This window comes from Fusarium oxysporum, chromosome I, assembly GCF_013085055.1.
Source record: "Fusarium oxysporum Fo47 chromosome I, complete sequence".
NCBI classification, from domain to species: domain Eukaryota; kingdom Fungi; phylum Ascomycota; class Sordariomycetes; order Hypocreales; family Nectriaceae; genus Fusarium; species Fusarium oxysporum.
Window position 1 is genome coordinate 3907714 of NC_072840.1, and position 23592 is coordinate 3931305.

At 50.2% G+C, this 23592-nt stretch overlaps 8 protein-coding genes across 8 annotated transcripts; 3 read left to right on the forward strand and 5 right to left on the reverse strand.

The window, feature by feature from the left end:
* Window positions 1–1861: 1861 nt before the first annotated feature.
* FOBCDRAFT_284079 (uncharacterized protein) lies at window positions 1862–4671 on the forward strand (the record flags this gene model as incomplete). The annotated part of the gene is made up of 2 exons (XM_031182470.3): window positions 1862–3385; window positions 3436–4671. The coding sequence occupies 2 exons, from the start codon at window positions 1862–1864 to the stop codon at window positions 4426–4428; spliced, it is 2517 nt and encodes an 838-aa protein (XP_031043238.3). The 3' UTR covers window positions 4429–4671.
* A 5-nt stretch (window positions 4672–4676) lies between these two features.
* On the reverse strand, window positions 4677–7398 carry FOBCDRAFT_5832 (Metallo-dependent phosphatase-like protein). Its single transcript, XM_031182479.3, has 2 exons — window positions 6899–7398; window positions 4677–6787 (listed from the first exon to the last, which is right to left on the reverse strand). Exons 1-2 carry the CDS (start codon window positions 7083–7085, stop codon window positions 4833–4835), a joined length of 2142 nt encoding a protein of 713 aa, XP_031043247.2. The 5' UTR covers window positions 7086–7398; the 3' UTR covers window positions 4677–4832.
* Window positions 7399–9510: 2112 nt separating this feature from the next.
* On the reverse strand, window positions 9511–11206 carry FOBCDRAFT_212217 (uncharacterized protein). The gene has a single exon (XM_031182481.3). It carries the CDS (start codon window positions 11134–11136, stop codon window positions 9670–9672), a length of 1467 nt encoding a protein of 488 aa, XP_031043249.3. The 5' UTR covers window positions 11137–11206; the 3' UTR covers window positions 9511–9669.
* Window positions 11207–11388: 182 nt separating this feature from the next.
* On the reverse strand, window positions 11389–13531 carry FOBCDRAFT_212219 (armadillo-type protein). The gene is made up of 3 exons (XM_031182482.3): window positions 13001–13531; window positions 12349–12874; window positions 11389–12289 (listed from the first exon to the last, which is right to left on the reverse strand). The coding sequence occupies exons 1-3, from the start codon at window positions 13296–13298 to the stop codon at window positions 11674–11676; spliced, it is 1440 nt and encodes a 479-aa protein (XP_031043250.2). The 5' UTR covers window positions 13299–13531; the 3' UTR covers window positions 11389–11673.
* Window positions 13532–14586: 1055 nt separating this feature from the next.
* On the forward strand, window positions 14587–16193 carry FOBCDRAFT_5861 (uncharacterized protein). The gene is made up of 2 exons (XM_031182484.3): window positions 14587–15957; window positions 16010–16193. The coding sequence occupies exons 1-2, from the start codon at window positions 14859–14861 to the stop codon at window positions 16102–16104; spliced, it is 1194 nt and encodes a 397-aa protein (XP_031043252.2). The 5' UTR covers window positions 14587–14858; the 3' UTR covers window positions 16105–16193.
* A 789-nt stretch (window positions 16194–16982) lies between these two features.
* On the reverse strand, window positions 16983–17974 carry FOBCDRAFT_5850 (ribosomal protein L6, alpha-beta domain-containing protein). Its single transcript, XM_031182488.3, has 3 exons — window positions 17857–17974; window positions 17137–17618; window positions 16983–17083 (listed from the first exon to the last, which is right to left on the reverse strand). The coding sequence occupies exons 1-3, from the start codon at window positions 17900–17902 to the stop codon at window positions 17030–17032; spliced, it is 582 nt and encodes a 193-aa protein (XP_031043256.1). The 5' UTR covers window positions 17903–17974; the 3' UTR covers window positions 16983–17029.
* Window positions 17975–18178: 204 nt separating this feature from the next.
* On the forward strand, window positions 18179–19697 carry FOBCDRAFT_212222 (retromer subunit PEP8). Its single transcript, XM_031182490.3, has 3 exons — window positions 18179–18680; window positions 18765–19379; window positions 19438–19697. Exons 1-3 carry the CDS (start codon window positions 18464–18466, stop codon window positions 19569–19571), a joined length of 966 nt encoding a protein of 321 aa, XP_031043258.1. The 5' UTR covers window positions 18179–18463; the 3' UTR covers window positions 19572–19697.
* FOBCDRAFT_212224 (nucleoporin Nup120/160-domain-containing protein) lies at window positions 19698–23510 on the reverse strand. Its single transcript, XM_031182491.3, has 3 exons — window positions 22797–23510; window positions 20716–22743; window positions 19698–20666 (listed from the first exon to the last, which is right to left on the reverse strand). Exons 1-3 carry the CDS (start codon window positions 23428–23430, stop codon window positions 19840–19842), a joined length of 3489 nt encoding a protein of 1162 aa, XP_031043259.2. The 5' UTR covers window positions 23431–23510; the 3' UTR covers window positions 19698–19839.
* Window positions 23511–23592: the final 82 nt, after the last annotated feature.

The following is a 23592-nucleotide window of genomic DNA, read 5'->3' on the forward strand; positions in this document are numbered from 1 at the left end:
TTTTCAAAAGGCCGTGCTCAGAAACATGCGACTTGGCCTGCTTGTTTTTTGGTCTAAAGATAACGTTGTACGAGAAGAGAGCATGATCAGCGCGGACAGCACGAGTCCGGCGGGTGGCGGCAGTGGATGGGTGATCCAGTTGCAGCTGTTTTATTTTGATGCGGCTCGTGTTGAAGCAGCTAATTCTCGAAATGGAAAACCCGCAGATTTTAAGTTGATGCTTGGGGTTTATGCTTTCCGAGGAATGCTTCTGGGTGTCGGTACAGGCGTGACGTGCTATAATTATAGTGATAAACGTATCTTGGTTTTGAGTCTAGCACACTGTGCACACAGAGGGATTATCACCAGAGTATACAGTACGATTGAAAGCCCCAATAGCAAAACGGATGGATTGACATCCGAGCCAACCACCATCTTTCATATCATGATCCAGATCGTGATCGAACACAAGACAGCGCAACCAACATCCTACAATCCCTGCTTCCTCTGCATTAGTTGTTTTGGGTTGCTATTTGCATCTCTCTCCTCCTCTTACCGAGTCTTACCCCGGATTCCACGACCGTTGCGTTGCGTTGCGTTACTACACGAAAAAGAAGCCCTCGCAAGCCTCGGGATGGACAAGCAGATGATGCTTCTGCATTGCATGACAGTATCAATGAATCAGATCGTCAAGTTAAAACATCAACACGCGGTCGGGTCCGTCGATCACACAATCCGAAACTGAACACTGAACAGCAAAAAAATCAAGGCCACACCCCCAGGAGCATGTGAAGTCATCGCCACGTCTCTGTGACCCAATCATCACACCGTCGATGCCAAGACCCGTGATGAATCTGGTAATGAACGACACTGCAACCGAACCGGAAATGCCAGCTCGCAAGTTTACTGGGGAGCAATAATATCAACAGGGAAATGAAAGGCCCGTTTACTCACCAGGTTTGGCTCGTGTCCGGATAAGCTTGTGCGCTTGCAATGTTGGTGTGTAAATGCTCACTCCTGCATTTTGCTTGGTTCATCTCGTTAACGGCGGAGGCGTTTCCCTTGCCGGCTTTGCATTCGCTATATCCGGTTGGATATGCAAAGATGAGGATGAGGTAACGCTCATGTTTGAAATGTGCTCAATTGACTTGCCTAGTGCCTAGGTACAATTTACAGCACATGTTGGTACATAGCTAATCGCTATTATCACCAAGGTCCGGGTTGGCTGGCTAACTGGTATGTAGCTGTACCATCTGCGTCCCCATCCCCACGCGCGCCTTGCACCCGCTACGGGCTGTGTTTCGCCTTGCCCACGCCTAGGTATCTCAATGCCTATCGAAATCAAATCCAGACAAAGTTGTCGGGAAAATCGATGATGTAGTGGGCCAGGGGCTGAGAAACAACGGGGTGCTCCGCTGTCTGGGCTGTCTCTTGTCTGTCAATCAATAATCGACATGATTTACACAACGGCCCTCATCTGGTCCAAGTGGAGAGCCCAAGCTTGTTGTTCCTCAGCTCGAGGCGTCGATCATTGTTGTATTAGTTAATTAGAGCTTCTGAATCTCTCAAAAGATCACTCCGACTCCCCCTTGCGAACTCTCTGGGTTTCCTGCTATCATTCCCTCTCATTCAGCACCCCAGGACCCTTTTCCTCAATTGTATATTTTGCCATTGAAGACCTGTCCCTCATCTTCTGTCATATCAAAACTCGCTTGCAGGACATGATCCCTACAGAGTGGTATCGCTTTAAGGTGGCTACATCATAGTACTCGCCGATCCGAGCCACCCAGAGACGCCCAATTCCCTTGGTTACCAGTTATCGCCACAAGCCATCCATCATCCAATCCGTATAAGCAGGCAGGGAAGCGAGCACATGGTCACGATGTCAATGGTTAAATCCCCTCCCCCGTCCTATTCGGGATCTCTAGCTCCAGTCCGGCCTCGTTTTAACTCCCAACGTACCTCGGATCGCCTGCGTGAGGCTCAGACTTTTGTAACACCACCATTTAAAATGGGAGGCGCTATTAGAAAAGGCAGAAGATCCGTCTTTAAAGAAGTTGGTCTAGAACGCGATTTGGATTATCCCACTTCTGCATCAGCACCTTCACTGTTGTCAGGCGAGCAACTTGGCACCCATGACAACGACAAACACTTGAGTGATAGCTCTGATATCCTTCAATCGTCCAGCAATAAGCGACAACTCGAGCAAGGCGACGACCACAGTCAGGATAACAACGACCGCCAACGCCCTCGACAGTTATCACTTTCATCGCCCAAGACTTGGTACGCCATATTATCAAACCCCAAAGGCCGACCCAGAATCAAGAGCACTTCGGGTGTGTCCCCAGGTGTCTCGGGCCTGCAGCGCTTCACTATGTTAGCACTCCTCATCGCCGTTATACTTCCGGCATTCAGTTGGCGAAATGGCCAATCGTTTTCAGATATCAATGGCGCCAGCGCTGGTGTCATTCAGAAACGCGAGATCAGCCCTACCAAGGTTTGCACACGATGGGGTCTTCAAGCTGCCCAGTTGAATGGAACACTCTACTTATATGGCGGTCGCTCAAGATCAAAACCCGACCAAGTCGAAGACACATGGAACAACAATTTTCTAACACTGGACCTCACTAAGGACTGGGATATAGGCTCGCCCGCTCTCAAAGGTCTCGAGAAACCGGACGGTCCTCCCGAGGTCTCTATGGGTTATTTGTGGCACGATTACAATAATCTGTATCTTTATGGCGGCCAATTCTCCGATACACCCTATGTTGATCCCGAGCCCGAGTCTGTCTGGCGTTATTCCATCAAGGATGAAGAATGGACCGAATTTAAGAACCCCAAAACCTCGGCCGGCAATGAATCAGAGCCAGGAAATCGACCAGTACACCGTGCTGCTGAGGGAGCAGGCCTATCTGTGCCTGAGCTCGGCCTAAGCTGGTACTTTGGCGGCCATCTCGACTGGGCCACCACCCCAGGCTGGTCGCGCAGTGTTGATCGTGTATATCTCAAGAGTCTTCTTGAATTCACACACCCAGGCTATGTTAACACCGGCGTCGATAGCCTCTCTGACGGCACAGGCGCAGGTGAAAGCGGGGCCTATCGTAACATCACAAAAGCAGGCATCCAGACCGGTAACTTCACTGAGAGGGCAGATGGTGTCTTGGTGTTTGTGCCAGGCTGGGGCGAGCAAGGTGTTCTGATCGGTCTTGCTGGCGGTACCAACGAAACATTTACTGAGGATCTCGGCACATTGAACGTATACGACATTGCCAATTCCGAATGGTTCCATCAAGAAACGTCCGGAGATACACCCAGCGTTCGTGTTAATCCTTGTGCCGTCATCGCAAGCGCGCCGGATGCGTCAAGTTTCCAGATTTACATGTTTGGTGGACAGAATCTTCCTTTTGTAAGCTGTGACATGGTTTGAGACATACCCAAATACTAACATGGTCTCAGGGAAACCAAACGCAGTACGATGACATGTACATCCTGACCATTCCCTCTTTCACGTGGATCAAAGTCGACCAAAACGACGACAACAGACCCGCTGCCCGAGCTGGCCACTCATGCGCCATGTATGATGGCCAAATGGTTGTTGTTGGTGGAGTAGGAGAGGACATCGGATGTGATCCGGGCATGTACGTATTCGATGCAACCTCTCTCAAGTGGAAGGACCAATTCAAGGCCGGCAATCACGATTCGGACCATCATCCCGACAACTTCGTTCTCGCTGGGTCCCATGGATACGAGGTCCCGGACGCCGTACGCAAGGTCGTGGGTGGAGACAAGGACGGCAGCGCTACCGTTACCACCCCCGCTGTGGGGCCGGCCACCGGTGGTCCATTCTTAACGGGCAAGCCCCCGGTTTTCACAATTACCTCCGGACCGACAGCGACAGTACGGGTCGGCCAGACTGGTACTGCAGCCGCTTCTCCCGATGGAGAAGGAGACGATGGTGGAGTTAATGGCGGTCTCGTGGCTGCAGGCGTAATCGCTGGTATCTTTGGTGCCCTCGCCTGCTATCTTGGCTTCTGCGCCTGGCTCTATCGCCGGCAAGTCAACGCCTACAGACAACACCTCGCAGTATCAAACCGCTACTCCGTTGCGTCCAACTCTCTTCTCAACCCTTCAGCCCTTGCTGCTGGTGGTACTACCCGCCCCAAGCGTGCTATCTCCCAGCGCAGCCTCTTTGGCTGGGTCGGCCCTAGCCGCGATCAGGGATACACCACAGAGCCCAAATGGGGGCCTGAGGACGAAGATGATACCACGCCAGGCGCTCCCGGGTCCAGCAGCGGGTCTGGGGGTGCCAAGCGCAGCGAGGATACGAGACCTGGAACGAGTCATAGCGGAGGCTCGACTGAAGGGCTACTCGAAGGCCAGGAACCGAGTTTCTTCAGCGTCGTCATGGGTCCTCGCCGGGCGTTGCGGGTTGTCAACAATGCAGAGTAAACCGCGCATGTACGATGAGAGGCGTTGTTGGGCAAAGGAAAGGATGGGATTTAATGGTTTGTTTCTCTGAGATGTGAGATGAGTTGGACTGGTTGGTTATGATAAACGAACACGAACGATGTATGAATAACTGGTGGCCTTGTACCGGCACAGCTGCATTCGCTGATACCCCATGTTTCTTAATGTCCTGGTAAAGGGGGCTTTTGGGCAAAAAATACGCATGAGTTTTGAATCAAAATGTTGTGAGAAAACGATAGTGTAATCATAAGATCGTGTATCTTTAGTTATTCTAGCAATTATGCTCTCTATGCGCCATTAACACCATGTATGCCTATTCCATCCGTCTCGTCGCTAAAATGCCAATCATAAAGTTTCCAAGTCAGTCGCTATCTACATGTCTCCGATCATCTCCGTGACCACTTCTTGAGTTGCTTTTCGGGTATAGTGTTGACGAATGCTTCTTGGAGGAAATGCTTCCAAACCTTGTTGGTTTTCCTTCTCTTGTTCCTCCCTTTCTTGCCCCTGGTAGCGGTGAAGTCCAAATCAGAGTCACCCTCTTCAGGTTCTGGAATTTCAGTGTCGTCGTCGTCGTCGTCGTCGTCGTCGTCTGAGTCTGACTCGTCTTCAAAATCCTCATTGTACTCTTCAGCTGCCTTGCCCTTGCCCTTCTTCGTCTTCCTCTTAGCGATTCTAGACGCTAGCCTGAGGTAGCTTCGAACTGTCAAGTCGGGCAGCTTGAAGATCTTGTCGGTAAAAGTGCTGTATTCAACCTCGTATCTGAACTTGTTGGGCTGCGGCTTATCGTGGTCGGGTACTTCATCACTGAAATCGCCGTCGCGCCACTTGCTTGTCTCGGACAAGTCGGTAAGATCATTGTTGATATAGGTGAGGTTGGCAAAGTATTGTGTGTATCCCATGAAGGTGAATGTCTGGCGAGAGTATGCAGGGCCGGGAGGTGATCCCTTTGGGGGAGCTGGTGGGATCACGAGTTCAGGGTTCTTGGGCTTCTTCTTGCCCTTTCTTCCCTTCCTGCCCTTCTTGCTTTTTCTGCCCTTCTTCCTTCGCTCAGCTTCGAGGTCTCTCTTGAGTTCCTGGTGGGCTTCCTCATCTTCAGAAAAGTCGGGAAGCTCTTCGGAAACCTTTGAGTTGATGTCGAATGAGTCGGTCCAGACTGGCGCATCCTCCAGGCCGGTGATATTGTACTCGATTATGCGAATAGTCGGGAAGTAATTGGGGACGACGCTGGGGCTAACAAGAGATACCTGATATCGTTCTCCATATTTGCCTCCGATCTTGCCATGACCCTTCTTCTTTTTACCTTTCTTCCCCTTCTTGTTCTTTCTATTCCTCCACTCGTCGACATCTTCATCTTGCATTTCAAGTTCATCCTCGACGTCTAGATCTTCTTCTAGTGCCTTTGCAGCTGAGCCTGGCAAGTCAGACCAGGACTTTCTAAGGTCTATCAAGTAGTCGCTCTTTGACTCGACGGAAAAGTCGTCATCCATGGGTTCTCGGGTAGTCCCTGCCTTGTCATAAAGGCTCAGGTCAATGTCCTTGGTGTCCTGAAATAGGAAGTGGTCAATGTTCATATGGCCGTAGAGGGAGCCAGTAACAACGTCGCGGAACTGCTTCAGCCAGAGTGTGTATTTTTGCCAGCAAGTTTCGTCCCAATTCTGCTTGTTCTCAGTCCGAGCGGGAGGGACATGGCCGATCAGGATAGCCTTCATTCCACGCTCACGTAATCGCTGAAGTTGAACACTCAGCCACTCCATATGCTTGAAACCAGGCTCCGAGGGAATTGCGCAACCGTCAACGCCAGCATTTCGATCAAAGAAGTACATGGTGTTGAGGCTGATAACGGACAATTGATTGGGAATAACCTCAACCTCGAACCATCCACCAAATCCGAAGGAGTGTCGCTGTTCCTCAGGGATAAAACGATGCCATATGCTGCTATAAGCCTGCAGCCACTTGTTTGGTCCGGGATAGAAGATATTGTGCGGCAGAAAATCGTTGTTGCCAAAAGTTGGGATAACAGGGACGGTAAGGGCTCCGTCATCAGAAAAGGTCTTGACAATCTTTTTGGCGACGTTTCGGTTCATATTCAAAACATGGCTCGAGCTTCGTGGCAGCTTCTCGTCGCTATCGTGGCGCGCCGTGTCACCCGTCCATACAACAAAGTCGATATCATCCTTGACGTTCTTCCGTACCCATTCTAACGTCGCGTCGACGAGGTCCACGGGAGAGTCGCAATCGGTAGTTTCGGCGCCGTATAGACCTGCAGGGCCCTTCCCGCGGTGGCATGCGACACCCTGGGCTGTTGATGAATGCGCTTTGTAGAATTCATCAGGGTGAAAATCTGGAGTTGTGGTTGTTAGTGGGCTGCTTTGGATGCAACGCTGAGTTATCATATTTTCATCCGATGTAGATGCAGGAACATGGGACTTGTTTCACACGTGATATTGCGTACCTGTTATATGCAAGAATTTGCCATTCAGTTTGCGACCCGATTGTCGGATATGCGGTGTCTCTATAGGATCGCGTGTCCCTGTAATTGCATCGAGAACTTTTTGGCCAGCGTCGAAAATTGGTGAAGGAGAGACGCTAGGGAGTAGCAAGGCGGCTGCCACGAGCAGTCGGGCGCCTGAGAGTGGCATCTTGTGCGTTTTAGATTGTACTCTCTATTTAATATGTATTTCGTTTATGTTCGGTGTTGCAGTCGAATTTTGGTGACAGCCAGGTGAGGAAGTGATGCTGAGGTAAGATACAAGGTCAAGCATGGAATTGAAGGTGTGAGGTCATTCCAGTCAATCTTGGTAGCAGCTTTCAAGGGGTAAGATCCTGTTCAAGCCACAAAGACACGCTCTGATTCTGGCTGACGCGTTAGTGGTGGGGGAACAAAGGAAAATAATATCTTTATAGAATACTTGATACAAAGAAAAAATGATGATGGAGAAGAAAAGGGCGTTAATAGACTAATTTCCACAGAACCAGCCTACCTGAGCTATGATCAATCAATACCATCGATGAGGATCCACTGCTCGGTGTAGGTAAACCAAGTACCGTGGAGTGCCAAGACTGCCCTGGCTGATCGCATCGAATATCATAGCGACAAGGGGGAAGCATCGAGTTTAAAATACTCGAGTTCGAAGAGTCAAAATAGTGACACAATTAATGAACAGTACCTATCTTCAGTGGATGCCCCTCCCCCACGTTGTCGTGTGCTCACGCTGAGACGCCTGGTGATCCATTGTTGAAGTTGAGGAAGACGGTAAGATCGGCCAATCTTGAGCGGCGCGGGCTACACGTGTGCTAGAGCAAATGGCGCAAATGGACGAGGAGAATGGGCATGGACGAGACAGAATAAGACACGAACACGCGATGCTTGAAATTCAATCACTGACACCTACTGAATTGTTATTCAAATCTTGTGCCTTTGCATGTTCAAATATCGCTTGTCCACTAGGCATGCTCTTCATCTTTTCTTCACCTCAATCAAAACCATCTGCTCTCATATTCAGGGTCCAGGGGTTACAAAAAACAACTGCAGCCTTGATTCAGGCACATACGTAATGGGCTTTGGCATATGCCATCAGGGTCCCCCTTCTGTAAATCCTCCTCCCAACAGTGGATACCTGCATTGACTGGTCCGTCGAGTCTCATATGTGGAACCCCATAAACGCCCTCGTGAACATTCTATCACATTCGCTTTCATAGAGATGCATACACAGAATTTATCAAGCGTTCATTGTGATTTGTTGCACCTACGGATCATCTACGCTTCATCCAGTATCGACTTGCTTCTGACATCCTTCGGTAATATTCCTCGTGATGACGAGTCTATCCGCTTACTGGCTACCCGCACAAGACTGACTGTCCTGTGCCCGAAGCGTGCTTATTTTGTTCAACACAATAAGTAAACACGACACAGAAGAAACCCCGCTCGCGTGAGCATCTTCGAACAAAGTCCCATAACTACTACTCGGTTCGGTGTTGGACACACTCGATATCTGTCGAAACACCCACCAACTTCCTCACCCAACTCCAGGGTAGGGAGGTGCCCCACTAGCACGGATCTCGCTTAGCATCCGCCGCTAGTCCTCATGTGGGTTCATACATATGCAAAAATTCTGGCTCTTTTCCTTTCTCTCTTCTTCACTACGCAACATCGTCTCCTCGACGGTGCCGGTAACATCCAAAACTGGCGCCACGATCATCTCAGTCTTCCCACAGTTGGTCACCACTTGAAGGGGAGGCCGTTGCTAGACAATATCGCCGCTCGTTTGAGGGAGGCCATACGCTTTTGTGTGGTGGTTTCCTATGGTTTTTTCGTGGCTACATATCTCCGTGTCCAAATTCTCGTGATGTTTTCCTTGATGCTCAACCATGAACCACAACTCTGGTCAACCATTGAGACACAGTTCATTATTGTGACACCTGAAGCTTGATGATGCCAAGCCTTGAAAGTATAGCCACCAAGTCTCTAGAGTGCCTCTCTGATGGTCACACCTCCAAGCGAAACGATGTACGCCGAGTGCTGGCTCGCAGTGTTGTATCTCCCATAAGACATCTAGTAGTATTCGGTTCCAATAGCATGATCAGGCATCATTGAGACCACCTTTCTCTCTTGAGAAATCCCGAGCGTTATCCGCGTTGCTTCGTTGCTTCGAGGCAGAGAAGGTAGCAACTCTAATTGCCACGTCACAAGATAACAGAATGTGATTTCCAGTCCGGGAAGGGACTGAGCCATAATTATGTACGCAAAGCTGGAAGATCTACTTAGGTAGGTAGATGACATGGTTGCATTAGAAGGACATATAAGATGTAGCAGCAGACACAATGGTTGCTTTAGAGTGAACTCATCCTGCAAAACTACTCTTGTCGGCCTCTCAGCAACCACTATTACCATGATCACCAAGGCACTTGAGGGTGTTTTGGCAACGGTGTCGGTATCCGGAGTGGGTTGACTAGCAAGACCTCGGCCGAAGAGAAGAGGGTTGCTTGTGACAAACTCGAAAGACATCAGGATCGAGTCGATGATATGGATGGAAAGGGGAAGAGGTAAGGGGGTGGCAATGCAAATGATATTTCAAGAACATTTATTTTCCGTTGGCTCTAACTTAGTCGTGGCCATAACAATCATAGACTCCAAAGTTTGCCCCCATGTTGAGTTGTCCCCATATACCACACGTTTAATAACTTGACTCGCTTAATACATTGTTCAATTCCATCGTAGACTTTCTAAGCAGGCGCAGTACCCTTCCAGTACTTTGTCTGGATAAAAGGCATCTTGGTGACTGTGCCCTTACGTGCTTTTCCTCGTACCACAACGTCCACCTCGGTGCCGGCCTTCTGGTTGCCGCTCTTGATGTAGCCCATGGCGATGTTCCTGCCAAGTGTAGGGCTGGGAACACCACTTGTGATGACACCGATCTTCTCACCGTCCTTGTGAATCTCGGCACCCTCACGAGCGGGAGCTCCATCGACGAAAAGGCCAACACGGCGGCGGGCGACGCCTGAGCCGCCCTTGCTCTTGGGTGTCAGTTGAGGGATGATGGTTTCGGCACCGTGGAAGCCTCCAGCCTCGCGACGGGCAGGGGGGATGATCCAGCTAAGACCAGCCTCGACGGGTGTTGTGGTATCATCGAGATCATGGCCGTACAGACACATACCAGCCTCGAGACGGAGAGAGTCACGAGCACCCAGACCAGCGAGCTGAAGGCGCTCAGGACCAGCCTTGCTAAGAAGGGCCTGGATAGCAGGGGTTGTCGTCTCAAAAGCAGGATATTCCTTTCCGTTGAACGAAATCTCAAAGCCGTCCTCTCCAGTGTAGCCACCTCGGCTGATGAGGACAGGGTGAGTCTTGCTGCCATCAGCGAGCTTCAGCTCAGCCCACACGGCATTGCCAAAGTAGAGCTTCGAGAGATCAACATCGCTAGCGAGGACCTCGCTGAGAATCTCGGCACTCTGAGGGCCCTGGAGGGCAACGAGACCGGAGTTGTCGAGACGTGACCACTGAACATCTCCGCCGAACTTGCCAAGCTCCTCATCAAGATACTTGGTGTCCTTGTCAAGACAGGCACCGTTGGTGACAACGTAGTAGGTATCCTCGCCAAGTCTGGTGACAACCGAATCATCGACGATACCTCCAGTACCAGGCCACAAGAACGTTGTCAACTTGCTCTGCATAACGCCCTGATTTGTCCAGTCCGAGGGAGTGAGTTTCTCCAAGAAAGCAGCTGCATCCTTGCCCTTGAAGATGTGCTGCACCATGTGGCTCACATCAAAAAGTGAGGCATGCTCACGAGTAAAGTGATGCGACTGAGCAAGTGAGAGGTTTGAGTATTGAACAGGGAGCGAGTAGCCTGCAAATGGCACCAGCTTTCCTCCATTGGCGACATGGAAGTCATATAGAGGAGTCTTCTTCAGATCAGAAGAACCCCCGGAAGCGCATCGTATGCTTTGTTGAGAGAGTCTGAGAGCGCCGAGTGATGTGGGCCGTGTAACGGCAGATGATAAGATTCGGGGACCAGCCCTCGCGGCCAAGCTGAGGCTCTTCATGATGGAATCAATTGGCGATATTAGGAGTAGTTGAGGAGAGTCAATTGACCAGAAACAAAGAAGATTAATAAAGAGGAAAAGAGTTTGTACAAGAAGATAAGAAGCCGAGGGGGCGCTTAAGACTGGTACATGGCATGTACAGTACATATCATGCAAGTCACAAGTCACCCAATTTGACAATTGGCGCTGGTGGGGTTGTCACCGAGTCTGAAGTCACTGAGTCTGAACTTCACCGAGTCACAATCAAAATCGTCGTTTCTAATTCGCTTCTCCACGGTCTCTGCCTCCGAAAACCGACCCCGGACCCCGCAGTCCCCGGAGCGCCCTCCGAGGGCCGAAGCAAGAGGTATAGAAGGAAGAGAAGCGCGGCAAATGCTGATAAGAATAAATAATTGATAAGGCCGCGTGAGACATAATTCATGGGATAGGATCTAATTGTTTAACACTTCATTCTCACGCACAATCGTAGTCGAGGTGATGCTGCTCAAACTACCAATAACTAAAAAGTATGCCATTACAAGCTGATGCTTTCTCTTGTCCCCGCTCCTCAGCTCAGCTCGTCTACTGTGATTCTCTAAGCTTTGCGAACTCGGACCTGCCAGAACTGACGACATCAAGACGCCCGCGTAATAAACAAGACACTCCAGCAGATACTACACTTCTCTAGGACTGATCTCTGACAGTTCACTGTTGCTCAAAACTGTACTTCAACCAGCCTCCGAGAGCTCGGAGACTCTCCCATCGCACGTTTTCGTCATCTGACTGCATGAGTTCCATGATCCTTCTCTTGAGACCAACCTTCTCTAGTTGATATCTCTTCTCGGGAACCTCCTTCACCAGACATCCAACGTCGTTGCAGGCAATGGCAAGCACTTGCTTGTCGTTATCCCAGGGTTGTCGCATGATCTCGGCCAGCTTCCGAGGAATCTCTCCGTTCTCAAACTCGAGGATCTTGCGGGCATTCTCAGCCCAGAAGACTGTGTTTCGGTGAGGGGGCGACCATCGAAGGTGACCAGACTGCACCTCAGCAACATACTCGTCGAATGTGGTCTTAGTCTTGGTATACTCTTCCAGCATTTCCTTGAGCTTTGAAAGATCCTCCAACAAGTCGGGATCAGTCAGATGGCGACCACTGATGTTCTCGAGAAGAGCGGGAAGGCGAGCAAGAACTGCGGTGGGTAGAAGTGATTTCTGGTTTTTGTCAAGAAGGTTGTAGAGTGTAGAAAGGATCAATCGAGTTGTCTTTTCCTTGGGTGATAATCGTAGAAGGTGAGTGTAAAGAAGGACAATATCGTACTCGCTGCGGTCCAGTATTAGTTGTAGTCCTGTTTTGTCTCTCTCCCATGTAAATTCACTTACTCGTTGAGTTCATCACCAATCTCCTCAGCCTCAAAACTTATCTGCCAGATAACAAGGAGAGCATGGTAGAGAAGCTGGAGACCAACCCCTCCACCCAGAGAACCCCCAAAGCCGGTAGATCCGGTACCGGTGTTGCCGCTCCAGAGACTAGCAGATGAGCTGCCTCCATTTCCGATACCAGCTGCAGTTTGAAGAATCTTGATCAGGGGGGCAATCGTCTCGCTTCGCTGGTTCCAGAACTGCTCTCTTGCGACATGCCCAAAGAGCAGAGACGAATACTCCTGTACAGCGATATCTTGTAGGCCGGCATCGTTACTCTTGGCCAAGCCGGAGAGATAGGTGAGAATCACAGGCAGAGCCTGGAGGGTAGATCGGGACTCGTCTCGAGCAAGAGCCATGAGTGTCGTAAGAGCATGTGCAGTAAGCAATGGAATAGGATCCTCGGCATTAGTTGAGTTAAGCAGAGGCAAAAAATGTCGATAAGGCTCCTTTGTCTTGAAGAGGGCCTTGGCTAGAGATGGAACAGCTGAAAGAATGTTATGTTAGCATTGGTGATTGGAGATTATGACGGAAGTCGCTCTATTAGTGGATAGACATGGACTACTCAATGCCACTTCCCAGTGTCGCATAAAGATAAAAGGGACGCTCTTACCCTCGAGAAGGTCGCCAAGCAAGACCAGGATGTACTGGATCACATTCGCATGCTTTCCCGCCGTCTCGAGAACACTCGTCTTTCCATCATCGCCAACAAACAAGACGCGATATCCATCAATATCCCCTGACACAATCTCCTTTCTTTGCTCAGGCTTCTTCGCCTTATCTACAGCTCGAATCTTTGCATATTGCTCCTCGGTGAGGGTGCCGGCCCTGACAGCACCGTCCCAGGGAATGGGTCGCTGACGGATGTTGCTCTGGAGAGAGGCCAGGTACGTTGGCGGGTCGAGGGACATGATTAGCTATGATTAAAGCGTCGCGGCTGCTAGCAGCGAGCGGTTATTTGTGGGATGAGCCAAAGGATATATCTAGGTGACGAGATCGGAGGGAGTAGAGCGGAGATGGAGATGGAGGAGGATGGAGAAGCTGGTAATATGAAGTTTGAAGTCGCTGGTGATGCAACCAACTTGATCTTGAACCGCGTGGAGCGTCACAGGTCAAGCTTGGTGCACCTAACGGAACCTTGGACTTGGTTGGAGCTTGGGTAGCCACAGCTGCCACAATTAGCGCCACACGTTAAGAGTTCGCCAGACAAATGTGGCTGTTGATAAAGTGTGGCTTGACCTGGCTTGTGGCTTGTGGCTGTGGCGTGTTCTGCCATCCTCGTCTCCTCTGCCAAGCTGACGACACGATCCAGACCGACCTGGAATTAATCCCTGAAAAATGCCCTCCCAGCCTCCGAGTTTCGTTTCCCTGTCTAATGGCTCAACTCCTTCCAACACCGCCAATGGGAAGAGCCAAACACAGGTCTCGGCTTGCAAGGACGTTGCGATTGCCCCTGACAGTTTAATTAAAATATGCAGCACGCAAACGGCTTTCACTCTCATGATACGTGATCTGCTATTCCGGGGTGCCCCAGGCGTGTAAGTGGTGATGACATTTACCCGCTGTACGAGGCCTAGCTCCAGGGCCGCAGACACGGGCCTACAGGGGGTGATCGCTGCTCCAGGGCTCCAGCTATCGATAGTTGTCCAGTGAGCAAGCACAGGCGTAGTAGTTGGAGGTATCATGAGCTGGCACCCCACCATTGACGTGCCTCGTATTCCAAGTCTCAAGTCATCCATCCATCCTCACCGACAAGACGAGAGATCGAGAGTTCACAAGAAAAAGAGGACTGAGTGTTCCCCCTTAAAACGTTGCATCGAGTTAAAGAGACTGATTTGTTGGCGTGTGGACCAGGTCCCCTTATTTCGGATGAGCGCGTGCGTGTGTCAAAGTGCCCTTCTAGGTAAATCAGAGAGGCTGGTATAGACTATAGTTGTAAGTGGGAGGTTGGGACTCAAGAGGAAGCCTTTCGTTGCAGCCCACCACCAGCCGCTTAAAACTCTTGGTGCAGCGCCCAGAATTCAACGTTGCCGTTTCTCGTCTCTTTTTTTCCTGCTTGTAATTGACCTCTTACTAACTCTCGGAAGTTTTCTTTTTCCTGGAAACTTCACCACCAAACCTTACTTAGCCTCTCACTCACTCGCATCTCACAGCGACCTTCACTCACCTCCAGTTCCATCTCGGGCACCAACAATACTTCCCCGCGACAACGCAGCCGCTTCTCCCGCATTCCAGAAGCTAAGCTGAGCTGAGCTGTTTCACAAGGGACTCAGATAAATCTCGCAACCAGTCTCGGTTTTTACCCAGATCAAATTCCTCACCTTGTGCACTCATCTCAATTCGAAACTAGCACAAGCTCTGATTGGAATTGGCCTCAAACAATATCATTCCGACCTCGGCTTTCCGCCAATAACCAACCTTTTTTTTTTTAAAAAAAAAAGGTGACGATCACAACCAGAAAAATCGCTACAATGCGCTCCGTGACGAGGCCGCTGCTGCTCCTCGCCGCGGCAGCTCTCTGCTCTGCCAAGCCGCTCCCCAGAGATGGTCTTCATGATCGCGGTTACTCATATCTCATGCACCGAGGATGCGACTCACCCTGTGGCTCCGATAATCAATACTGCTGCGGCTCTGGCGAGACCTGCCAAACATCAAATGGAGTCGCAAACTGTGTCGCTGCGAAGGGAGGCTGGGTCGGCGATTATACTACTACCTGGACGGAGACCAGAACTTATACCAGCACAATCATGACCCGCTGGGAGCCTGCTCCGGAGCCCACAAAGGGCGTTGACTGTGTGCCCAAGAACGATGAGCAAGAAGCATGCGGTGAGATCTGCTGCGCTGGCTGGCAGACTTGCGCGTTCATGGGTCAATGTTCTGCAAAGCCTGGTTACGAGGAGCCCACCGCTGTTGTTATTACCACTGATGGAAAGATCACCACCCAATACTCGGCTCCTTACCGAGTCACTGGTACCACCACTATCACCAACAGCGGCGCGCCCACTGAGTCCGAGACTGCAACTGAGACTGAATCCGAGGCTTCTGCAACGGCCACCGAGACTAGCGAGGGCGCCGCAGCTGGCGAGACCGGAACTGGCGGTGGAGGCCTGAGTGCCGGTGCCATTGCCGGCATCGTCATCGGTGTCATCGCTGGTGTTGCGCTTCTCCTTCTTCTGTGCTTCTGCTGTATTGCCCGTGGTCTCTGGGTTGCCCTCTTTGGCAAGAAGGACAAAGAGAAGAGCGAGCGCGTCGATGTCTACGAGGAGCGATACTCTCGCCACGGCAGCCGACCACCTCCTTCGGCCTCGGCCCACTCCCGTCGTCCTCGACACAAGGGCTGGTTCGGCATGGGCCGTGGTTCCCCGTCTTCGGCCGGCGATCGTCGTGAGAAGAAGTCGGATGGCAAGAAGTGGCTCGGTATTGCTGGTCTGGCGGCCACGCTTCTTGCTCTCCTCAATCTCAAGAAGGATAAGCGACCTGCGAGCACCAAGCCCGCGCGCTCATCTCGAGGATCATCACGATCGCGGTATAGCGACTCTTATTACTCATACAGTGACTACACCAGTCCCAGTAAGTCTCGCTGACAACCCATCTCATCACGTTTTCATACTAACAGTCACAGCAGGCAGCTCAAGCTCAGGTGGACGAACGAACCGCACTCGTCGCACAAGAGACAGCCGAGCGAGGTCGTACTACTCCCGCGACAGCAGGCGATGAAGCCTTTGAATCCCCGCTCCTCAAGTTTTTATCCCCATTCGTCACACATATATACTCCCCATCCTGTACATGTCTCTGCATTTGACATAAGGATTCGAGCCCACATTGTACACGTTCGACTTGTCGCTTCACACATCAAGGCTACTGGCGTTCCTGGTTGTTCACATATTATAGTATTATGTTGTTATTTTTGCGGCCTCTGGTTTTTATTCCCCCCCATTCACCCCATTTCATCATTGATGTTGTTATTTTACCCACGCATTCATGGATGGTTAATGCTGCTGCTTTTTGTTACTCAAGAGATCACGTCACGAAAGGAATTGAAAGGAAGACTAGATGAAATGACTCACAATGAAAGTCAAGAAGAAAAATTACGAGTTTGATAAAAGATGAATATACTGACGAGGCACGTCTTAATGTAAATGCGAGCCTCATTTTTTTCACATGCAACTTTTGATCATAATCGCCTCCTCAATCAACGACAGCCATGGATGTGCGTGGACTAAAGTTCTGAATCATGATGCATTGACTCATTTTACCATTGATCAAATTGGGTAGAATAGATCTTGCAGGACCGACTTCACGATAGACAAAAACGTTGTGGGAGTTCCCAGGCACAGATAGTGTGCGCATTGGAAAATGATTAAACGCCTTTTTTTTTTCTTATCGCAAAACACCCGAAACGAACCCTCGTCTAAAAGCCGGCCCTTTTTTGCTCCTAAAATGGTCACATACACGAATGAACAGATGCGATTCGATTCGTTGGCGAGATTCAAGTGTTTGTCGGCACCAGAGTCATCATCTCTTTGCTTTTTGAAATTTGTTTTGTAGCCCTTTTTTTGCTACATGACATGCAACGATGAACCTTCGCCACTCCTGAGACCCAGAAACGCAAAAGAAACAAGATCCGTGTCCGTACCCGCGCTTATTCGTCCTGGACAATGTTGCCCTTCTCGGAGACGTACAGACCGTCAAGGAACTAGGGCAATTAGTAAGAGTCGGAAAAAGAGACGGTGTGATGCTATGTCCTACCTTTCGGATATCCTTGTTTCGCACCCGGCAGATCTGCTGGATATCGGCGGCACTTTGCGACACGTTCTCCAGAGAGTTACCAGAGAGGACGAGCTCATCCTTCTGGGTGGTGGAAGCCTCAACATCGACACCAGGCTGCATGACAATTCGGCGAACGAGCTTCTCGCCGATGAAGTTTCGGATCTCAACCTCGTACAGGTCGGTCTCGGCGTTCTTGGAGACGTTGACGTTGATGGGGAAATGGGCGTAGACGTATCGCATCTTGTACTTGAAGCCCTTGGTGACACCAATGATCAGGTTGTTGATGAGGGTTCGTACAGTTCGGAGGGTAGCGACATTCTTGCGGACACCGTGGTGAATCTCGATGGAGATCTGGTTCTTCTTGGGGACGGTGAAGTTGACAGCCAGGTGGCTGAGATCCTTGACCAGCTTGCCGCGGGGACCCTCAACGGTGACAATTCGCGACTTAATGCTGACCTTGACTAAAGACAAAACGAGTCAGCTTTTCCGTCTTGTGAGTTGGAAATTCTCGTTTCGACGCTCGTGGATAATCCCCTCGGAAATTGCCAGAGTTTCCATTGTGAGCGCAGTTTATTGTTGGTGTTCTTGTGCAGCCTCCATTTGCGAATAACTCTGGCAATTTTTCGAGGGGACCGATACCAAATTATTCGAGCGACGGCGAGGAAATCAGACTTGAAAATGAAATAGGGCGCAACATACCCCCCTCGGGGATCTCAAGGAGCTCCTGGGAATGAATGTACTTCATCCTGCCGGCTGTGAGTTGATATCGGTGTTGAGGGATACAGGCGAAACAATTCTGAGTTCTTGTGCGGGAAAGAACACTGGAAGTGCGTAGGGCTTTCTCTTTCCACGTGAGCAATTCTGGTGGGGAATGCACGTGATCAGTCTGCACGATGGAAGCTGTGAGCCAATTAGATCTATTGGCAATTGGACTCTTTGGAGAACAACAGTTCTATAAGCAGAATATCGGTAATTATGGTAGGAAAATATGCTAGCACTGTAAGAAAAGTAATAATTCTCAGTCTGAATAATGTATTTGTTCTTTTCTTGTCCATATTCATGTCTGAATTCTGATCCCATTCATATCTTATCAACTCGTTCGGCCTCGTTAAGGTAACGGCGGCAAGCTCGGTGGGTCTTCATCGGTCCCCTGTCTCCCCGGCCGACGTCAGCGCCGACTCTCCTCAACAGCTCGGTCCAGCTCAGCCCAGCCATCCCACTATCATAAAGCTTGCGCCATAGCCTCATCTCACTTATCAACAAGACACTAGGGGCAAGAGGCAGATAACATACACAATTGTCCGCCATGTCGTACTTCTTCGCGACTCCCGTCGATATCGACGTTGTCCTCGATGATACAGATGAGCGTTCTATGGTCGATGTCAAGCTCGACAAGAACCGTCGCGAGAAGGCGCCTCTCTTTATGGATGGCGAGTCTGTCAAGGGCGCTGTCACTGTTCGTCCAAAGGATGGCAAGAGGCTCGAGCATACTGGCATCAAGGTCCAGTTCATCGGCACGATAGGTTCGCGACCCCCATACATCGCAATGCCTCCCTAACGCTTTCACACGCTTGGCAAGCTGCTTCAGTTACTGACTTGTCGCAAAGAAATGTTCTTCGATCGCGGCAACCACTACGAATTTCTCTCCCTTAACCAGGAACTCGCTGCGCCTGGCGAGCTTCAGCACCCACAAACATTCGACTTCAACTTCAAGAACGTCGAGAAGCAGTACGAATCATACAATGGCATCAACGTTAAGCTGCGCTACTTCGTCCGCGTCACCGTTTCACGCCGCATGGCCGATGTCATCCGGGAAAAGGATATCTGGGTCTACAGCTATCGCATCCCCCCTGAGATGAACAGCAGCATTAAGATGGATGTTGGTATCGAGGATTGTCTACACATTGAGTTCGAGTACAGCAAGAGCAAATACCATCTCAAGGATGTCATTGTTGGGCGCATCTACTTCTTGCTTGTGCGCCTAAAGATCAAGCACATGGAGCTGTCTATCATCAGAAGAGAGACGACGGGCGCTGCTCCCAACCAGTATAATGAAAGTGAAACCTTGGTGCGCTTTGAGATCATGGACGGTTCCCCATCGCGAGGAGAGACAATTCCTATTCGACTATTCCTCGGCGGTTTTGATCTAACACCTACATTCCGCGACGTCAACAAGAAGTTCTCCACGCGTTACTATCTCAGCTTAGTTCTCATCGACGAAGGTCAGCCAAGCCCCCACCCAATCTCATGTCTCAGCCACTCAACTAACAACGTTCACAGATGCTCGACGATACTTCAAGCAATCTGAGATTATTCTTTACCGCCAAGCTCCTGACGCCGCACCTGTCCTAAATGCCGGTACCTCCTCACTACCTGCGCCCCCAGAGAACAAGTTGGCTGCTGCACAAGCATAAAGATAAATTAGAAGGGCCTGGCTGTTGGTCTGATGTACATACACTGTCAACTTCATGCGCGTCCTTTAAGCATCGGGTCCTGGCGTTTCGGGTTTCAAGGCTGGAAGAGCAAGATGATGGAAGATTTGTAGTTTCTGTTTCCTCTGCAAATCAAATTAATACATACACCGTAAACAGTCCCGATAATATGTCCTAGATATTTCGCCCGTCCGAGTTTTGAAACAATACACCTCTAGTCTACATAAAGTGACCTGTCCTATTTCTGCATTCATGCAATTTCCATAACGTCGTCCGCCTCGAAGCCAAATTGGTTGTTGTGAATCGCTGCGATTCGGTCCAGCTCATCCTGATACTGTTTGCGAATATCCGCCAATGACACCACCTTGCGCTTTCCTGCATCTTTCTGTCCAAAGCAAGCCGAGGACTCATCATAAATCCAAGCCTGCTTGGGTTCCACACAGCTGAGAGCATTGATGAGCAGGAGGTATTGCCTTGTCACTGGTGTATCGAGGATATCTTCTCCCGTAGCCTCATCTCCCTCTCCGGCGCTTTGCAGCTTGTGGATTCGGTCTAATACAACCGACGCGGCACCACGGTAGTTATTGTGCTTAATACGCCATGAGTAGAGGACCTGGTGGTAGGGGAATCCTTCTATAACATCCAATGATGCTTTTGTCTTCTGTGCCAGGATATCGTCAACCTCCTGTTGGAGACCGGGGAAAGGGAGAGCAACGAGCTCATTGTTGTGATAAGTCGCACACATTCTGTCGATCAACTTGCGCAGATTTGAGATCTTCATGGCTTGGTCCTTAATCGAGACCAATGTTGTGTGTGCGAGCTCAAATTGCGATGTCGCTACTGCAGCGTTGAACAAGCGGCTTTGCATGTCAGTCTTGGTAAACATAGCGTCCTGCTTAGTACCCAAGAACTGCATGGCCAGGCGGGCGAAATCGACCACATAAGAGTAGGCCTTCTGCTTCTCGAACAAAGCAACAATATGCGAATAGTACTTTGCAAGGCCTTGGTAAAGGAGGTTCCACTCTGTGTCATCAAGCAAGCCGCTACTATGGCGGTCGCTTCCGGCATTCCCAGCGCCTAGCTATCTGTTAGTAAGGAGTCAATAACAAAATTGGAAGGGACTTACTCATTCCAATGGCTGCTCTTCTGAAGAAAATCGCAGCGGTATTAAAGTCCTTCAACGCCAGCTGCAAACGGCCCTGGACATATGTGGAGAAGGGGTTTTGGTCGCAGAAAGGCGCAAGATCTAATGCCAAATCAGCCCTCTCTCGTTTGATGAGAGAGCACTGAACAAGCGGTGGTGAAATCTCAATATCGCTGTCCGGAGCGCACAAGTTGGTGACGAGATCTGTGACACTGGTAGCCAGTGGCTCACTTTGGTTCGCAAAACCAAGCAGGTGACCAACATGCGCCTCCAGTGCCGTTACGAGTTGAGCATCCTCAGAACTCTTCTTCACAGCTCCGCTCTCACTCTTTTCTCGGGTGCTTGGCACTGAGATTTCTACCTGGGCGAGCCACTTCAACAGCTCCAAACGTCGCAAGGCCGCAACGAGCTGTCTGAATACGTTGCCAATATCAACGCGATTGTGAAGAGCTTCTGCCTCATTGTCGTGCTCAAACTCCATGTGGACGAGAAGAATCAACTGGCTGAAGTAGACCTTCCACTGCAAGTCAATACTGTCTTGAACGGCTTTGACGACCAGTTTCCTGCCAAAGTCGGTAAGTGGGTGACGTAAGTTCCGTGACTTGGCTTCCTCTGGTGCAGAGATTAGATTCATCACGTCGGCGTAAAGCTCGTCTGTCACTACGTTAAAGTTTGGGCCGAGAACATCGACAACTTGGTTACAGTCATCATCAGTGATTCCTCGCCAAAATCCAGACTTGTCAGAGAAACATGAGATGCGCTCGAGGTCAGTCTTGGAAGAATCCTCAAACAGCTCAGGCCGTAGTGCAGCCTGGCAGAGCGGCATCAGGTGCTCAGGCAACCCAGCAACGAAGTTCAAAGCCGTATCGACTAGAGCCGCCTGTGCAACGTGATCTTCCTCAGGAGAAGTGAGGTTATGGTACAGTCGCTCCAAGCTACTGCACTCACGAATGGCTGAAAGGAAGTCGGCGCAGACAACCCAAGTCATTCCTGTAGAGGGGTCAAGCGTTAACCCGAGTGCTTCTCCTCGTTGCTTATCCAATTCGAGCAACAGGCGGTAGAACCTCAACCACTGGGCCTCACTAGAAGCGCGGAAGGATTCGTACTCCATAGCGCCCGAAGAGCCTCGATCTAGCGTTGCAGCAGCCCCCAATATCGAACAAATCGACTCTGCCAGCCCTCGAGCCTTGGCAGCGGTCTCCTTTGACTTTCCGAAGCCTCGCTCATAAATCGATAATGCTGCTTCTAGGGTCGACTTCGTAAATTGACCAGGCTTCAGGATAAGCTGGAGCCACTTCTCTGTGACATCAGTAGGATCACAGGGGCCAGAACTCTCTGCGGCCTGTATGAGGTTATCTGCATAGACGCCATCCCAGTTCTCCTCCCAGCTCTGTGAGATATTCTTACGATCCACTTCGAGCCTTTGCACCCTATATGTCATGTTGTTCTTCCACAGGGTCCAGAGTTGGATGGCGCTCTCTGCAGGACAAGAGAGAACGAAATCAGCGAGTGTCCACACATCAGAGGATGATGGCGTCACTGGAACTAAGGCGTTATTGGGGAAGATGTCTTCGACGACGACGGTATGCGCATCCTTTGCGATGATCTTCCAGAACTTAAACTCTCCAGCGCCGCTGGGTGAGAAGGTTGCGCATATCCTACTACTGCGGCCCCTTCCAACAATCTGTACCAGGTTCGTCTGTGATGGGTCAATAGCCCACTTTCCAATCTCTTGAGGGTTCCTCTCAGCATTGAGAATATCGCCTGTATAAAGAATTTGGCCATCGTTAATGTTCCAAATTCGCATTCTATGATCGAGACAGACTGTGATCGCAAAGAGACTATCGTCCATTCCGAAACTTGTGATCTGAATCGACGTGGCTGAGCTGTATTCCATATTGATCTTGCCGTTCTTGATTGTGTGTTTTCCTTGGAAAGGAAGAAGACTTCGGAGATTCTGCGCCCATCCCTGAACGTTGAAGAACGATTCCATCCAGACAAGTGACGATGCTGTAAGAATTAGCATTGGCATATTTTGATATCACTAGCCCAATAGTACTCACGTTCATGCGCTTTGTTCTTGTCAAGCCTGATCATTCCTCCATCGTTGACCGTAATCAGCAGTGTCTCCGCGTTCACAGCAATCATGCGATGAGGATGCTTGAAACCCAATCCTGCTGGCGCTTGGACCTTACCAAGGTCAGAAAGCCCAGCATCGACGGCCGATCTCTTCCTGAACAAATCTGGTCGGAGCGTGAAGCTATACAGCTGATATGCTTGGTCGAGAACAAAAACACAAAGGGAATCGTGCTCTTCAGGGTCCGAAAATGTGACGCATCCTGGCTGAATAGGTACTGAGAAGTGGAAGTTCAAGACAAGCGGGGAATCGGTCGCTTGTGTCTTCTTGCAAACATCAACAGCCCGAATGCTGAGGAGAGTGCCATCCTCCAAGACCCTCCAAAGGAAACTACGTGGTGTGTCATGCCAAGTTCGGTGGTAGACGGAAGAGGCAGTCGCTAAGTTCTTCGTTCGAAATGTCGTCTCATCTTCTGCTGTGTTCTCGCGCGCCGGTTTTCGATAATTGCGGCTCTGTATTGAATTCGAGGGTACTCGGATCGTGACAACAGAAGACGAAGTTGGGGGGTCGAGGTTCACTCTTGTCTCTTTGAAGAGATATTCTGTATCGCCTTGATCCATTTTGCCCCCATGAATCGAGTCGGTCGTGACGAGATGGGTTCGAGTACTAGGCGTTGAGTTTGATGTGATGATGGATACCTAAGGTAACAAAGCGAAATCGCGTAGTAGAATTTCTGGCAGAGGTCGCGAACCACGCTAACCTAAAAAGGTAATCAGCTATTG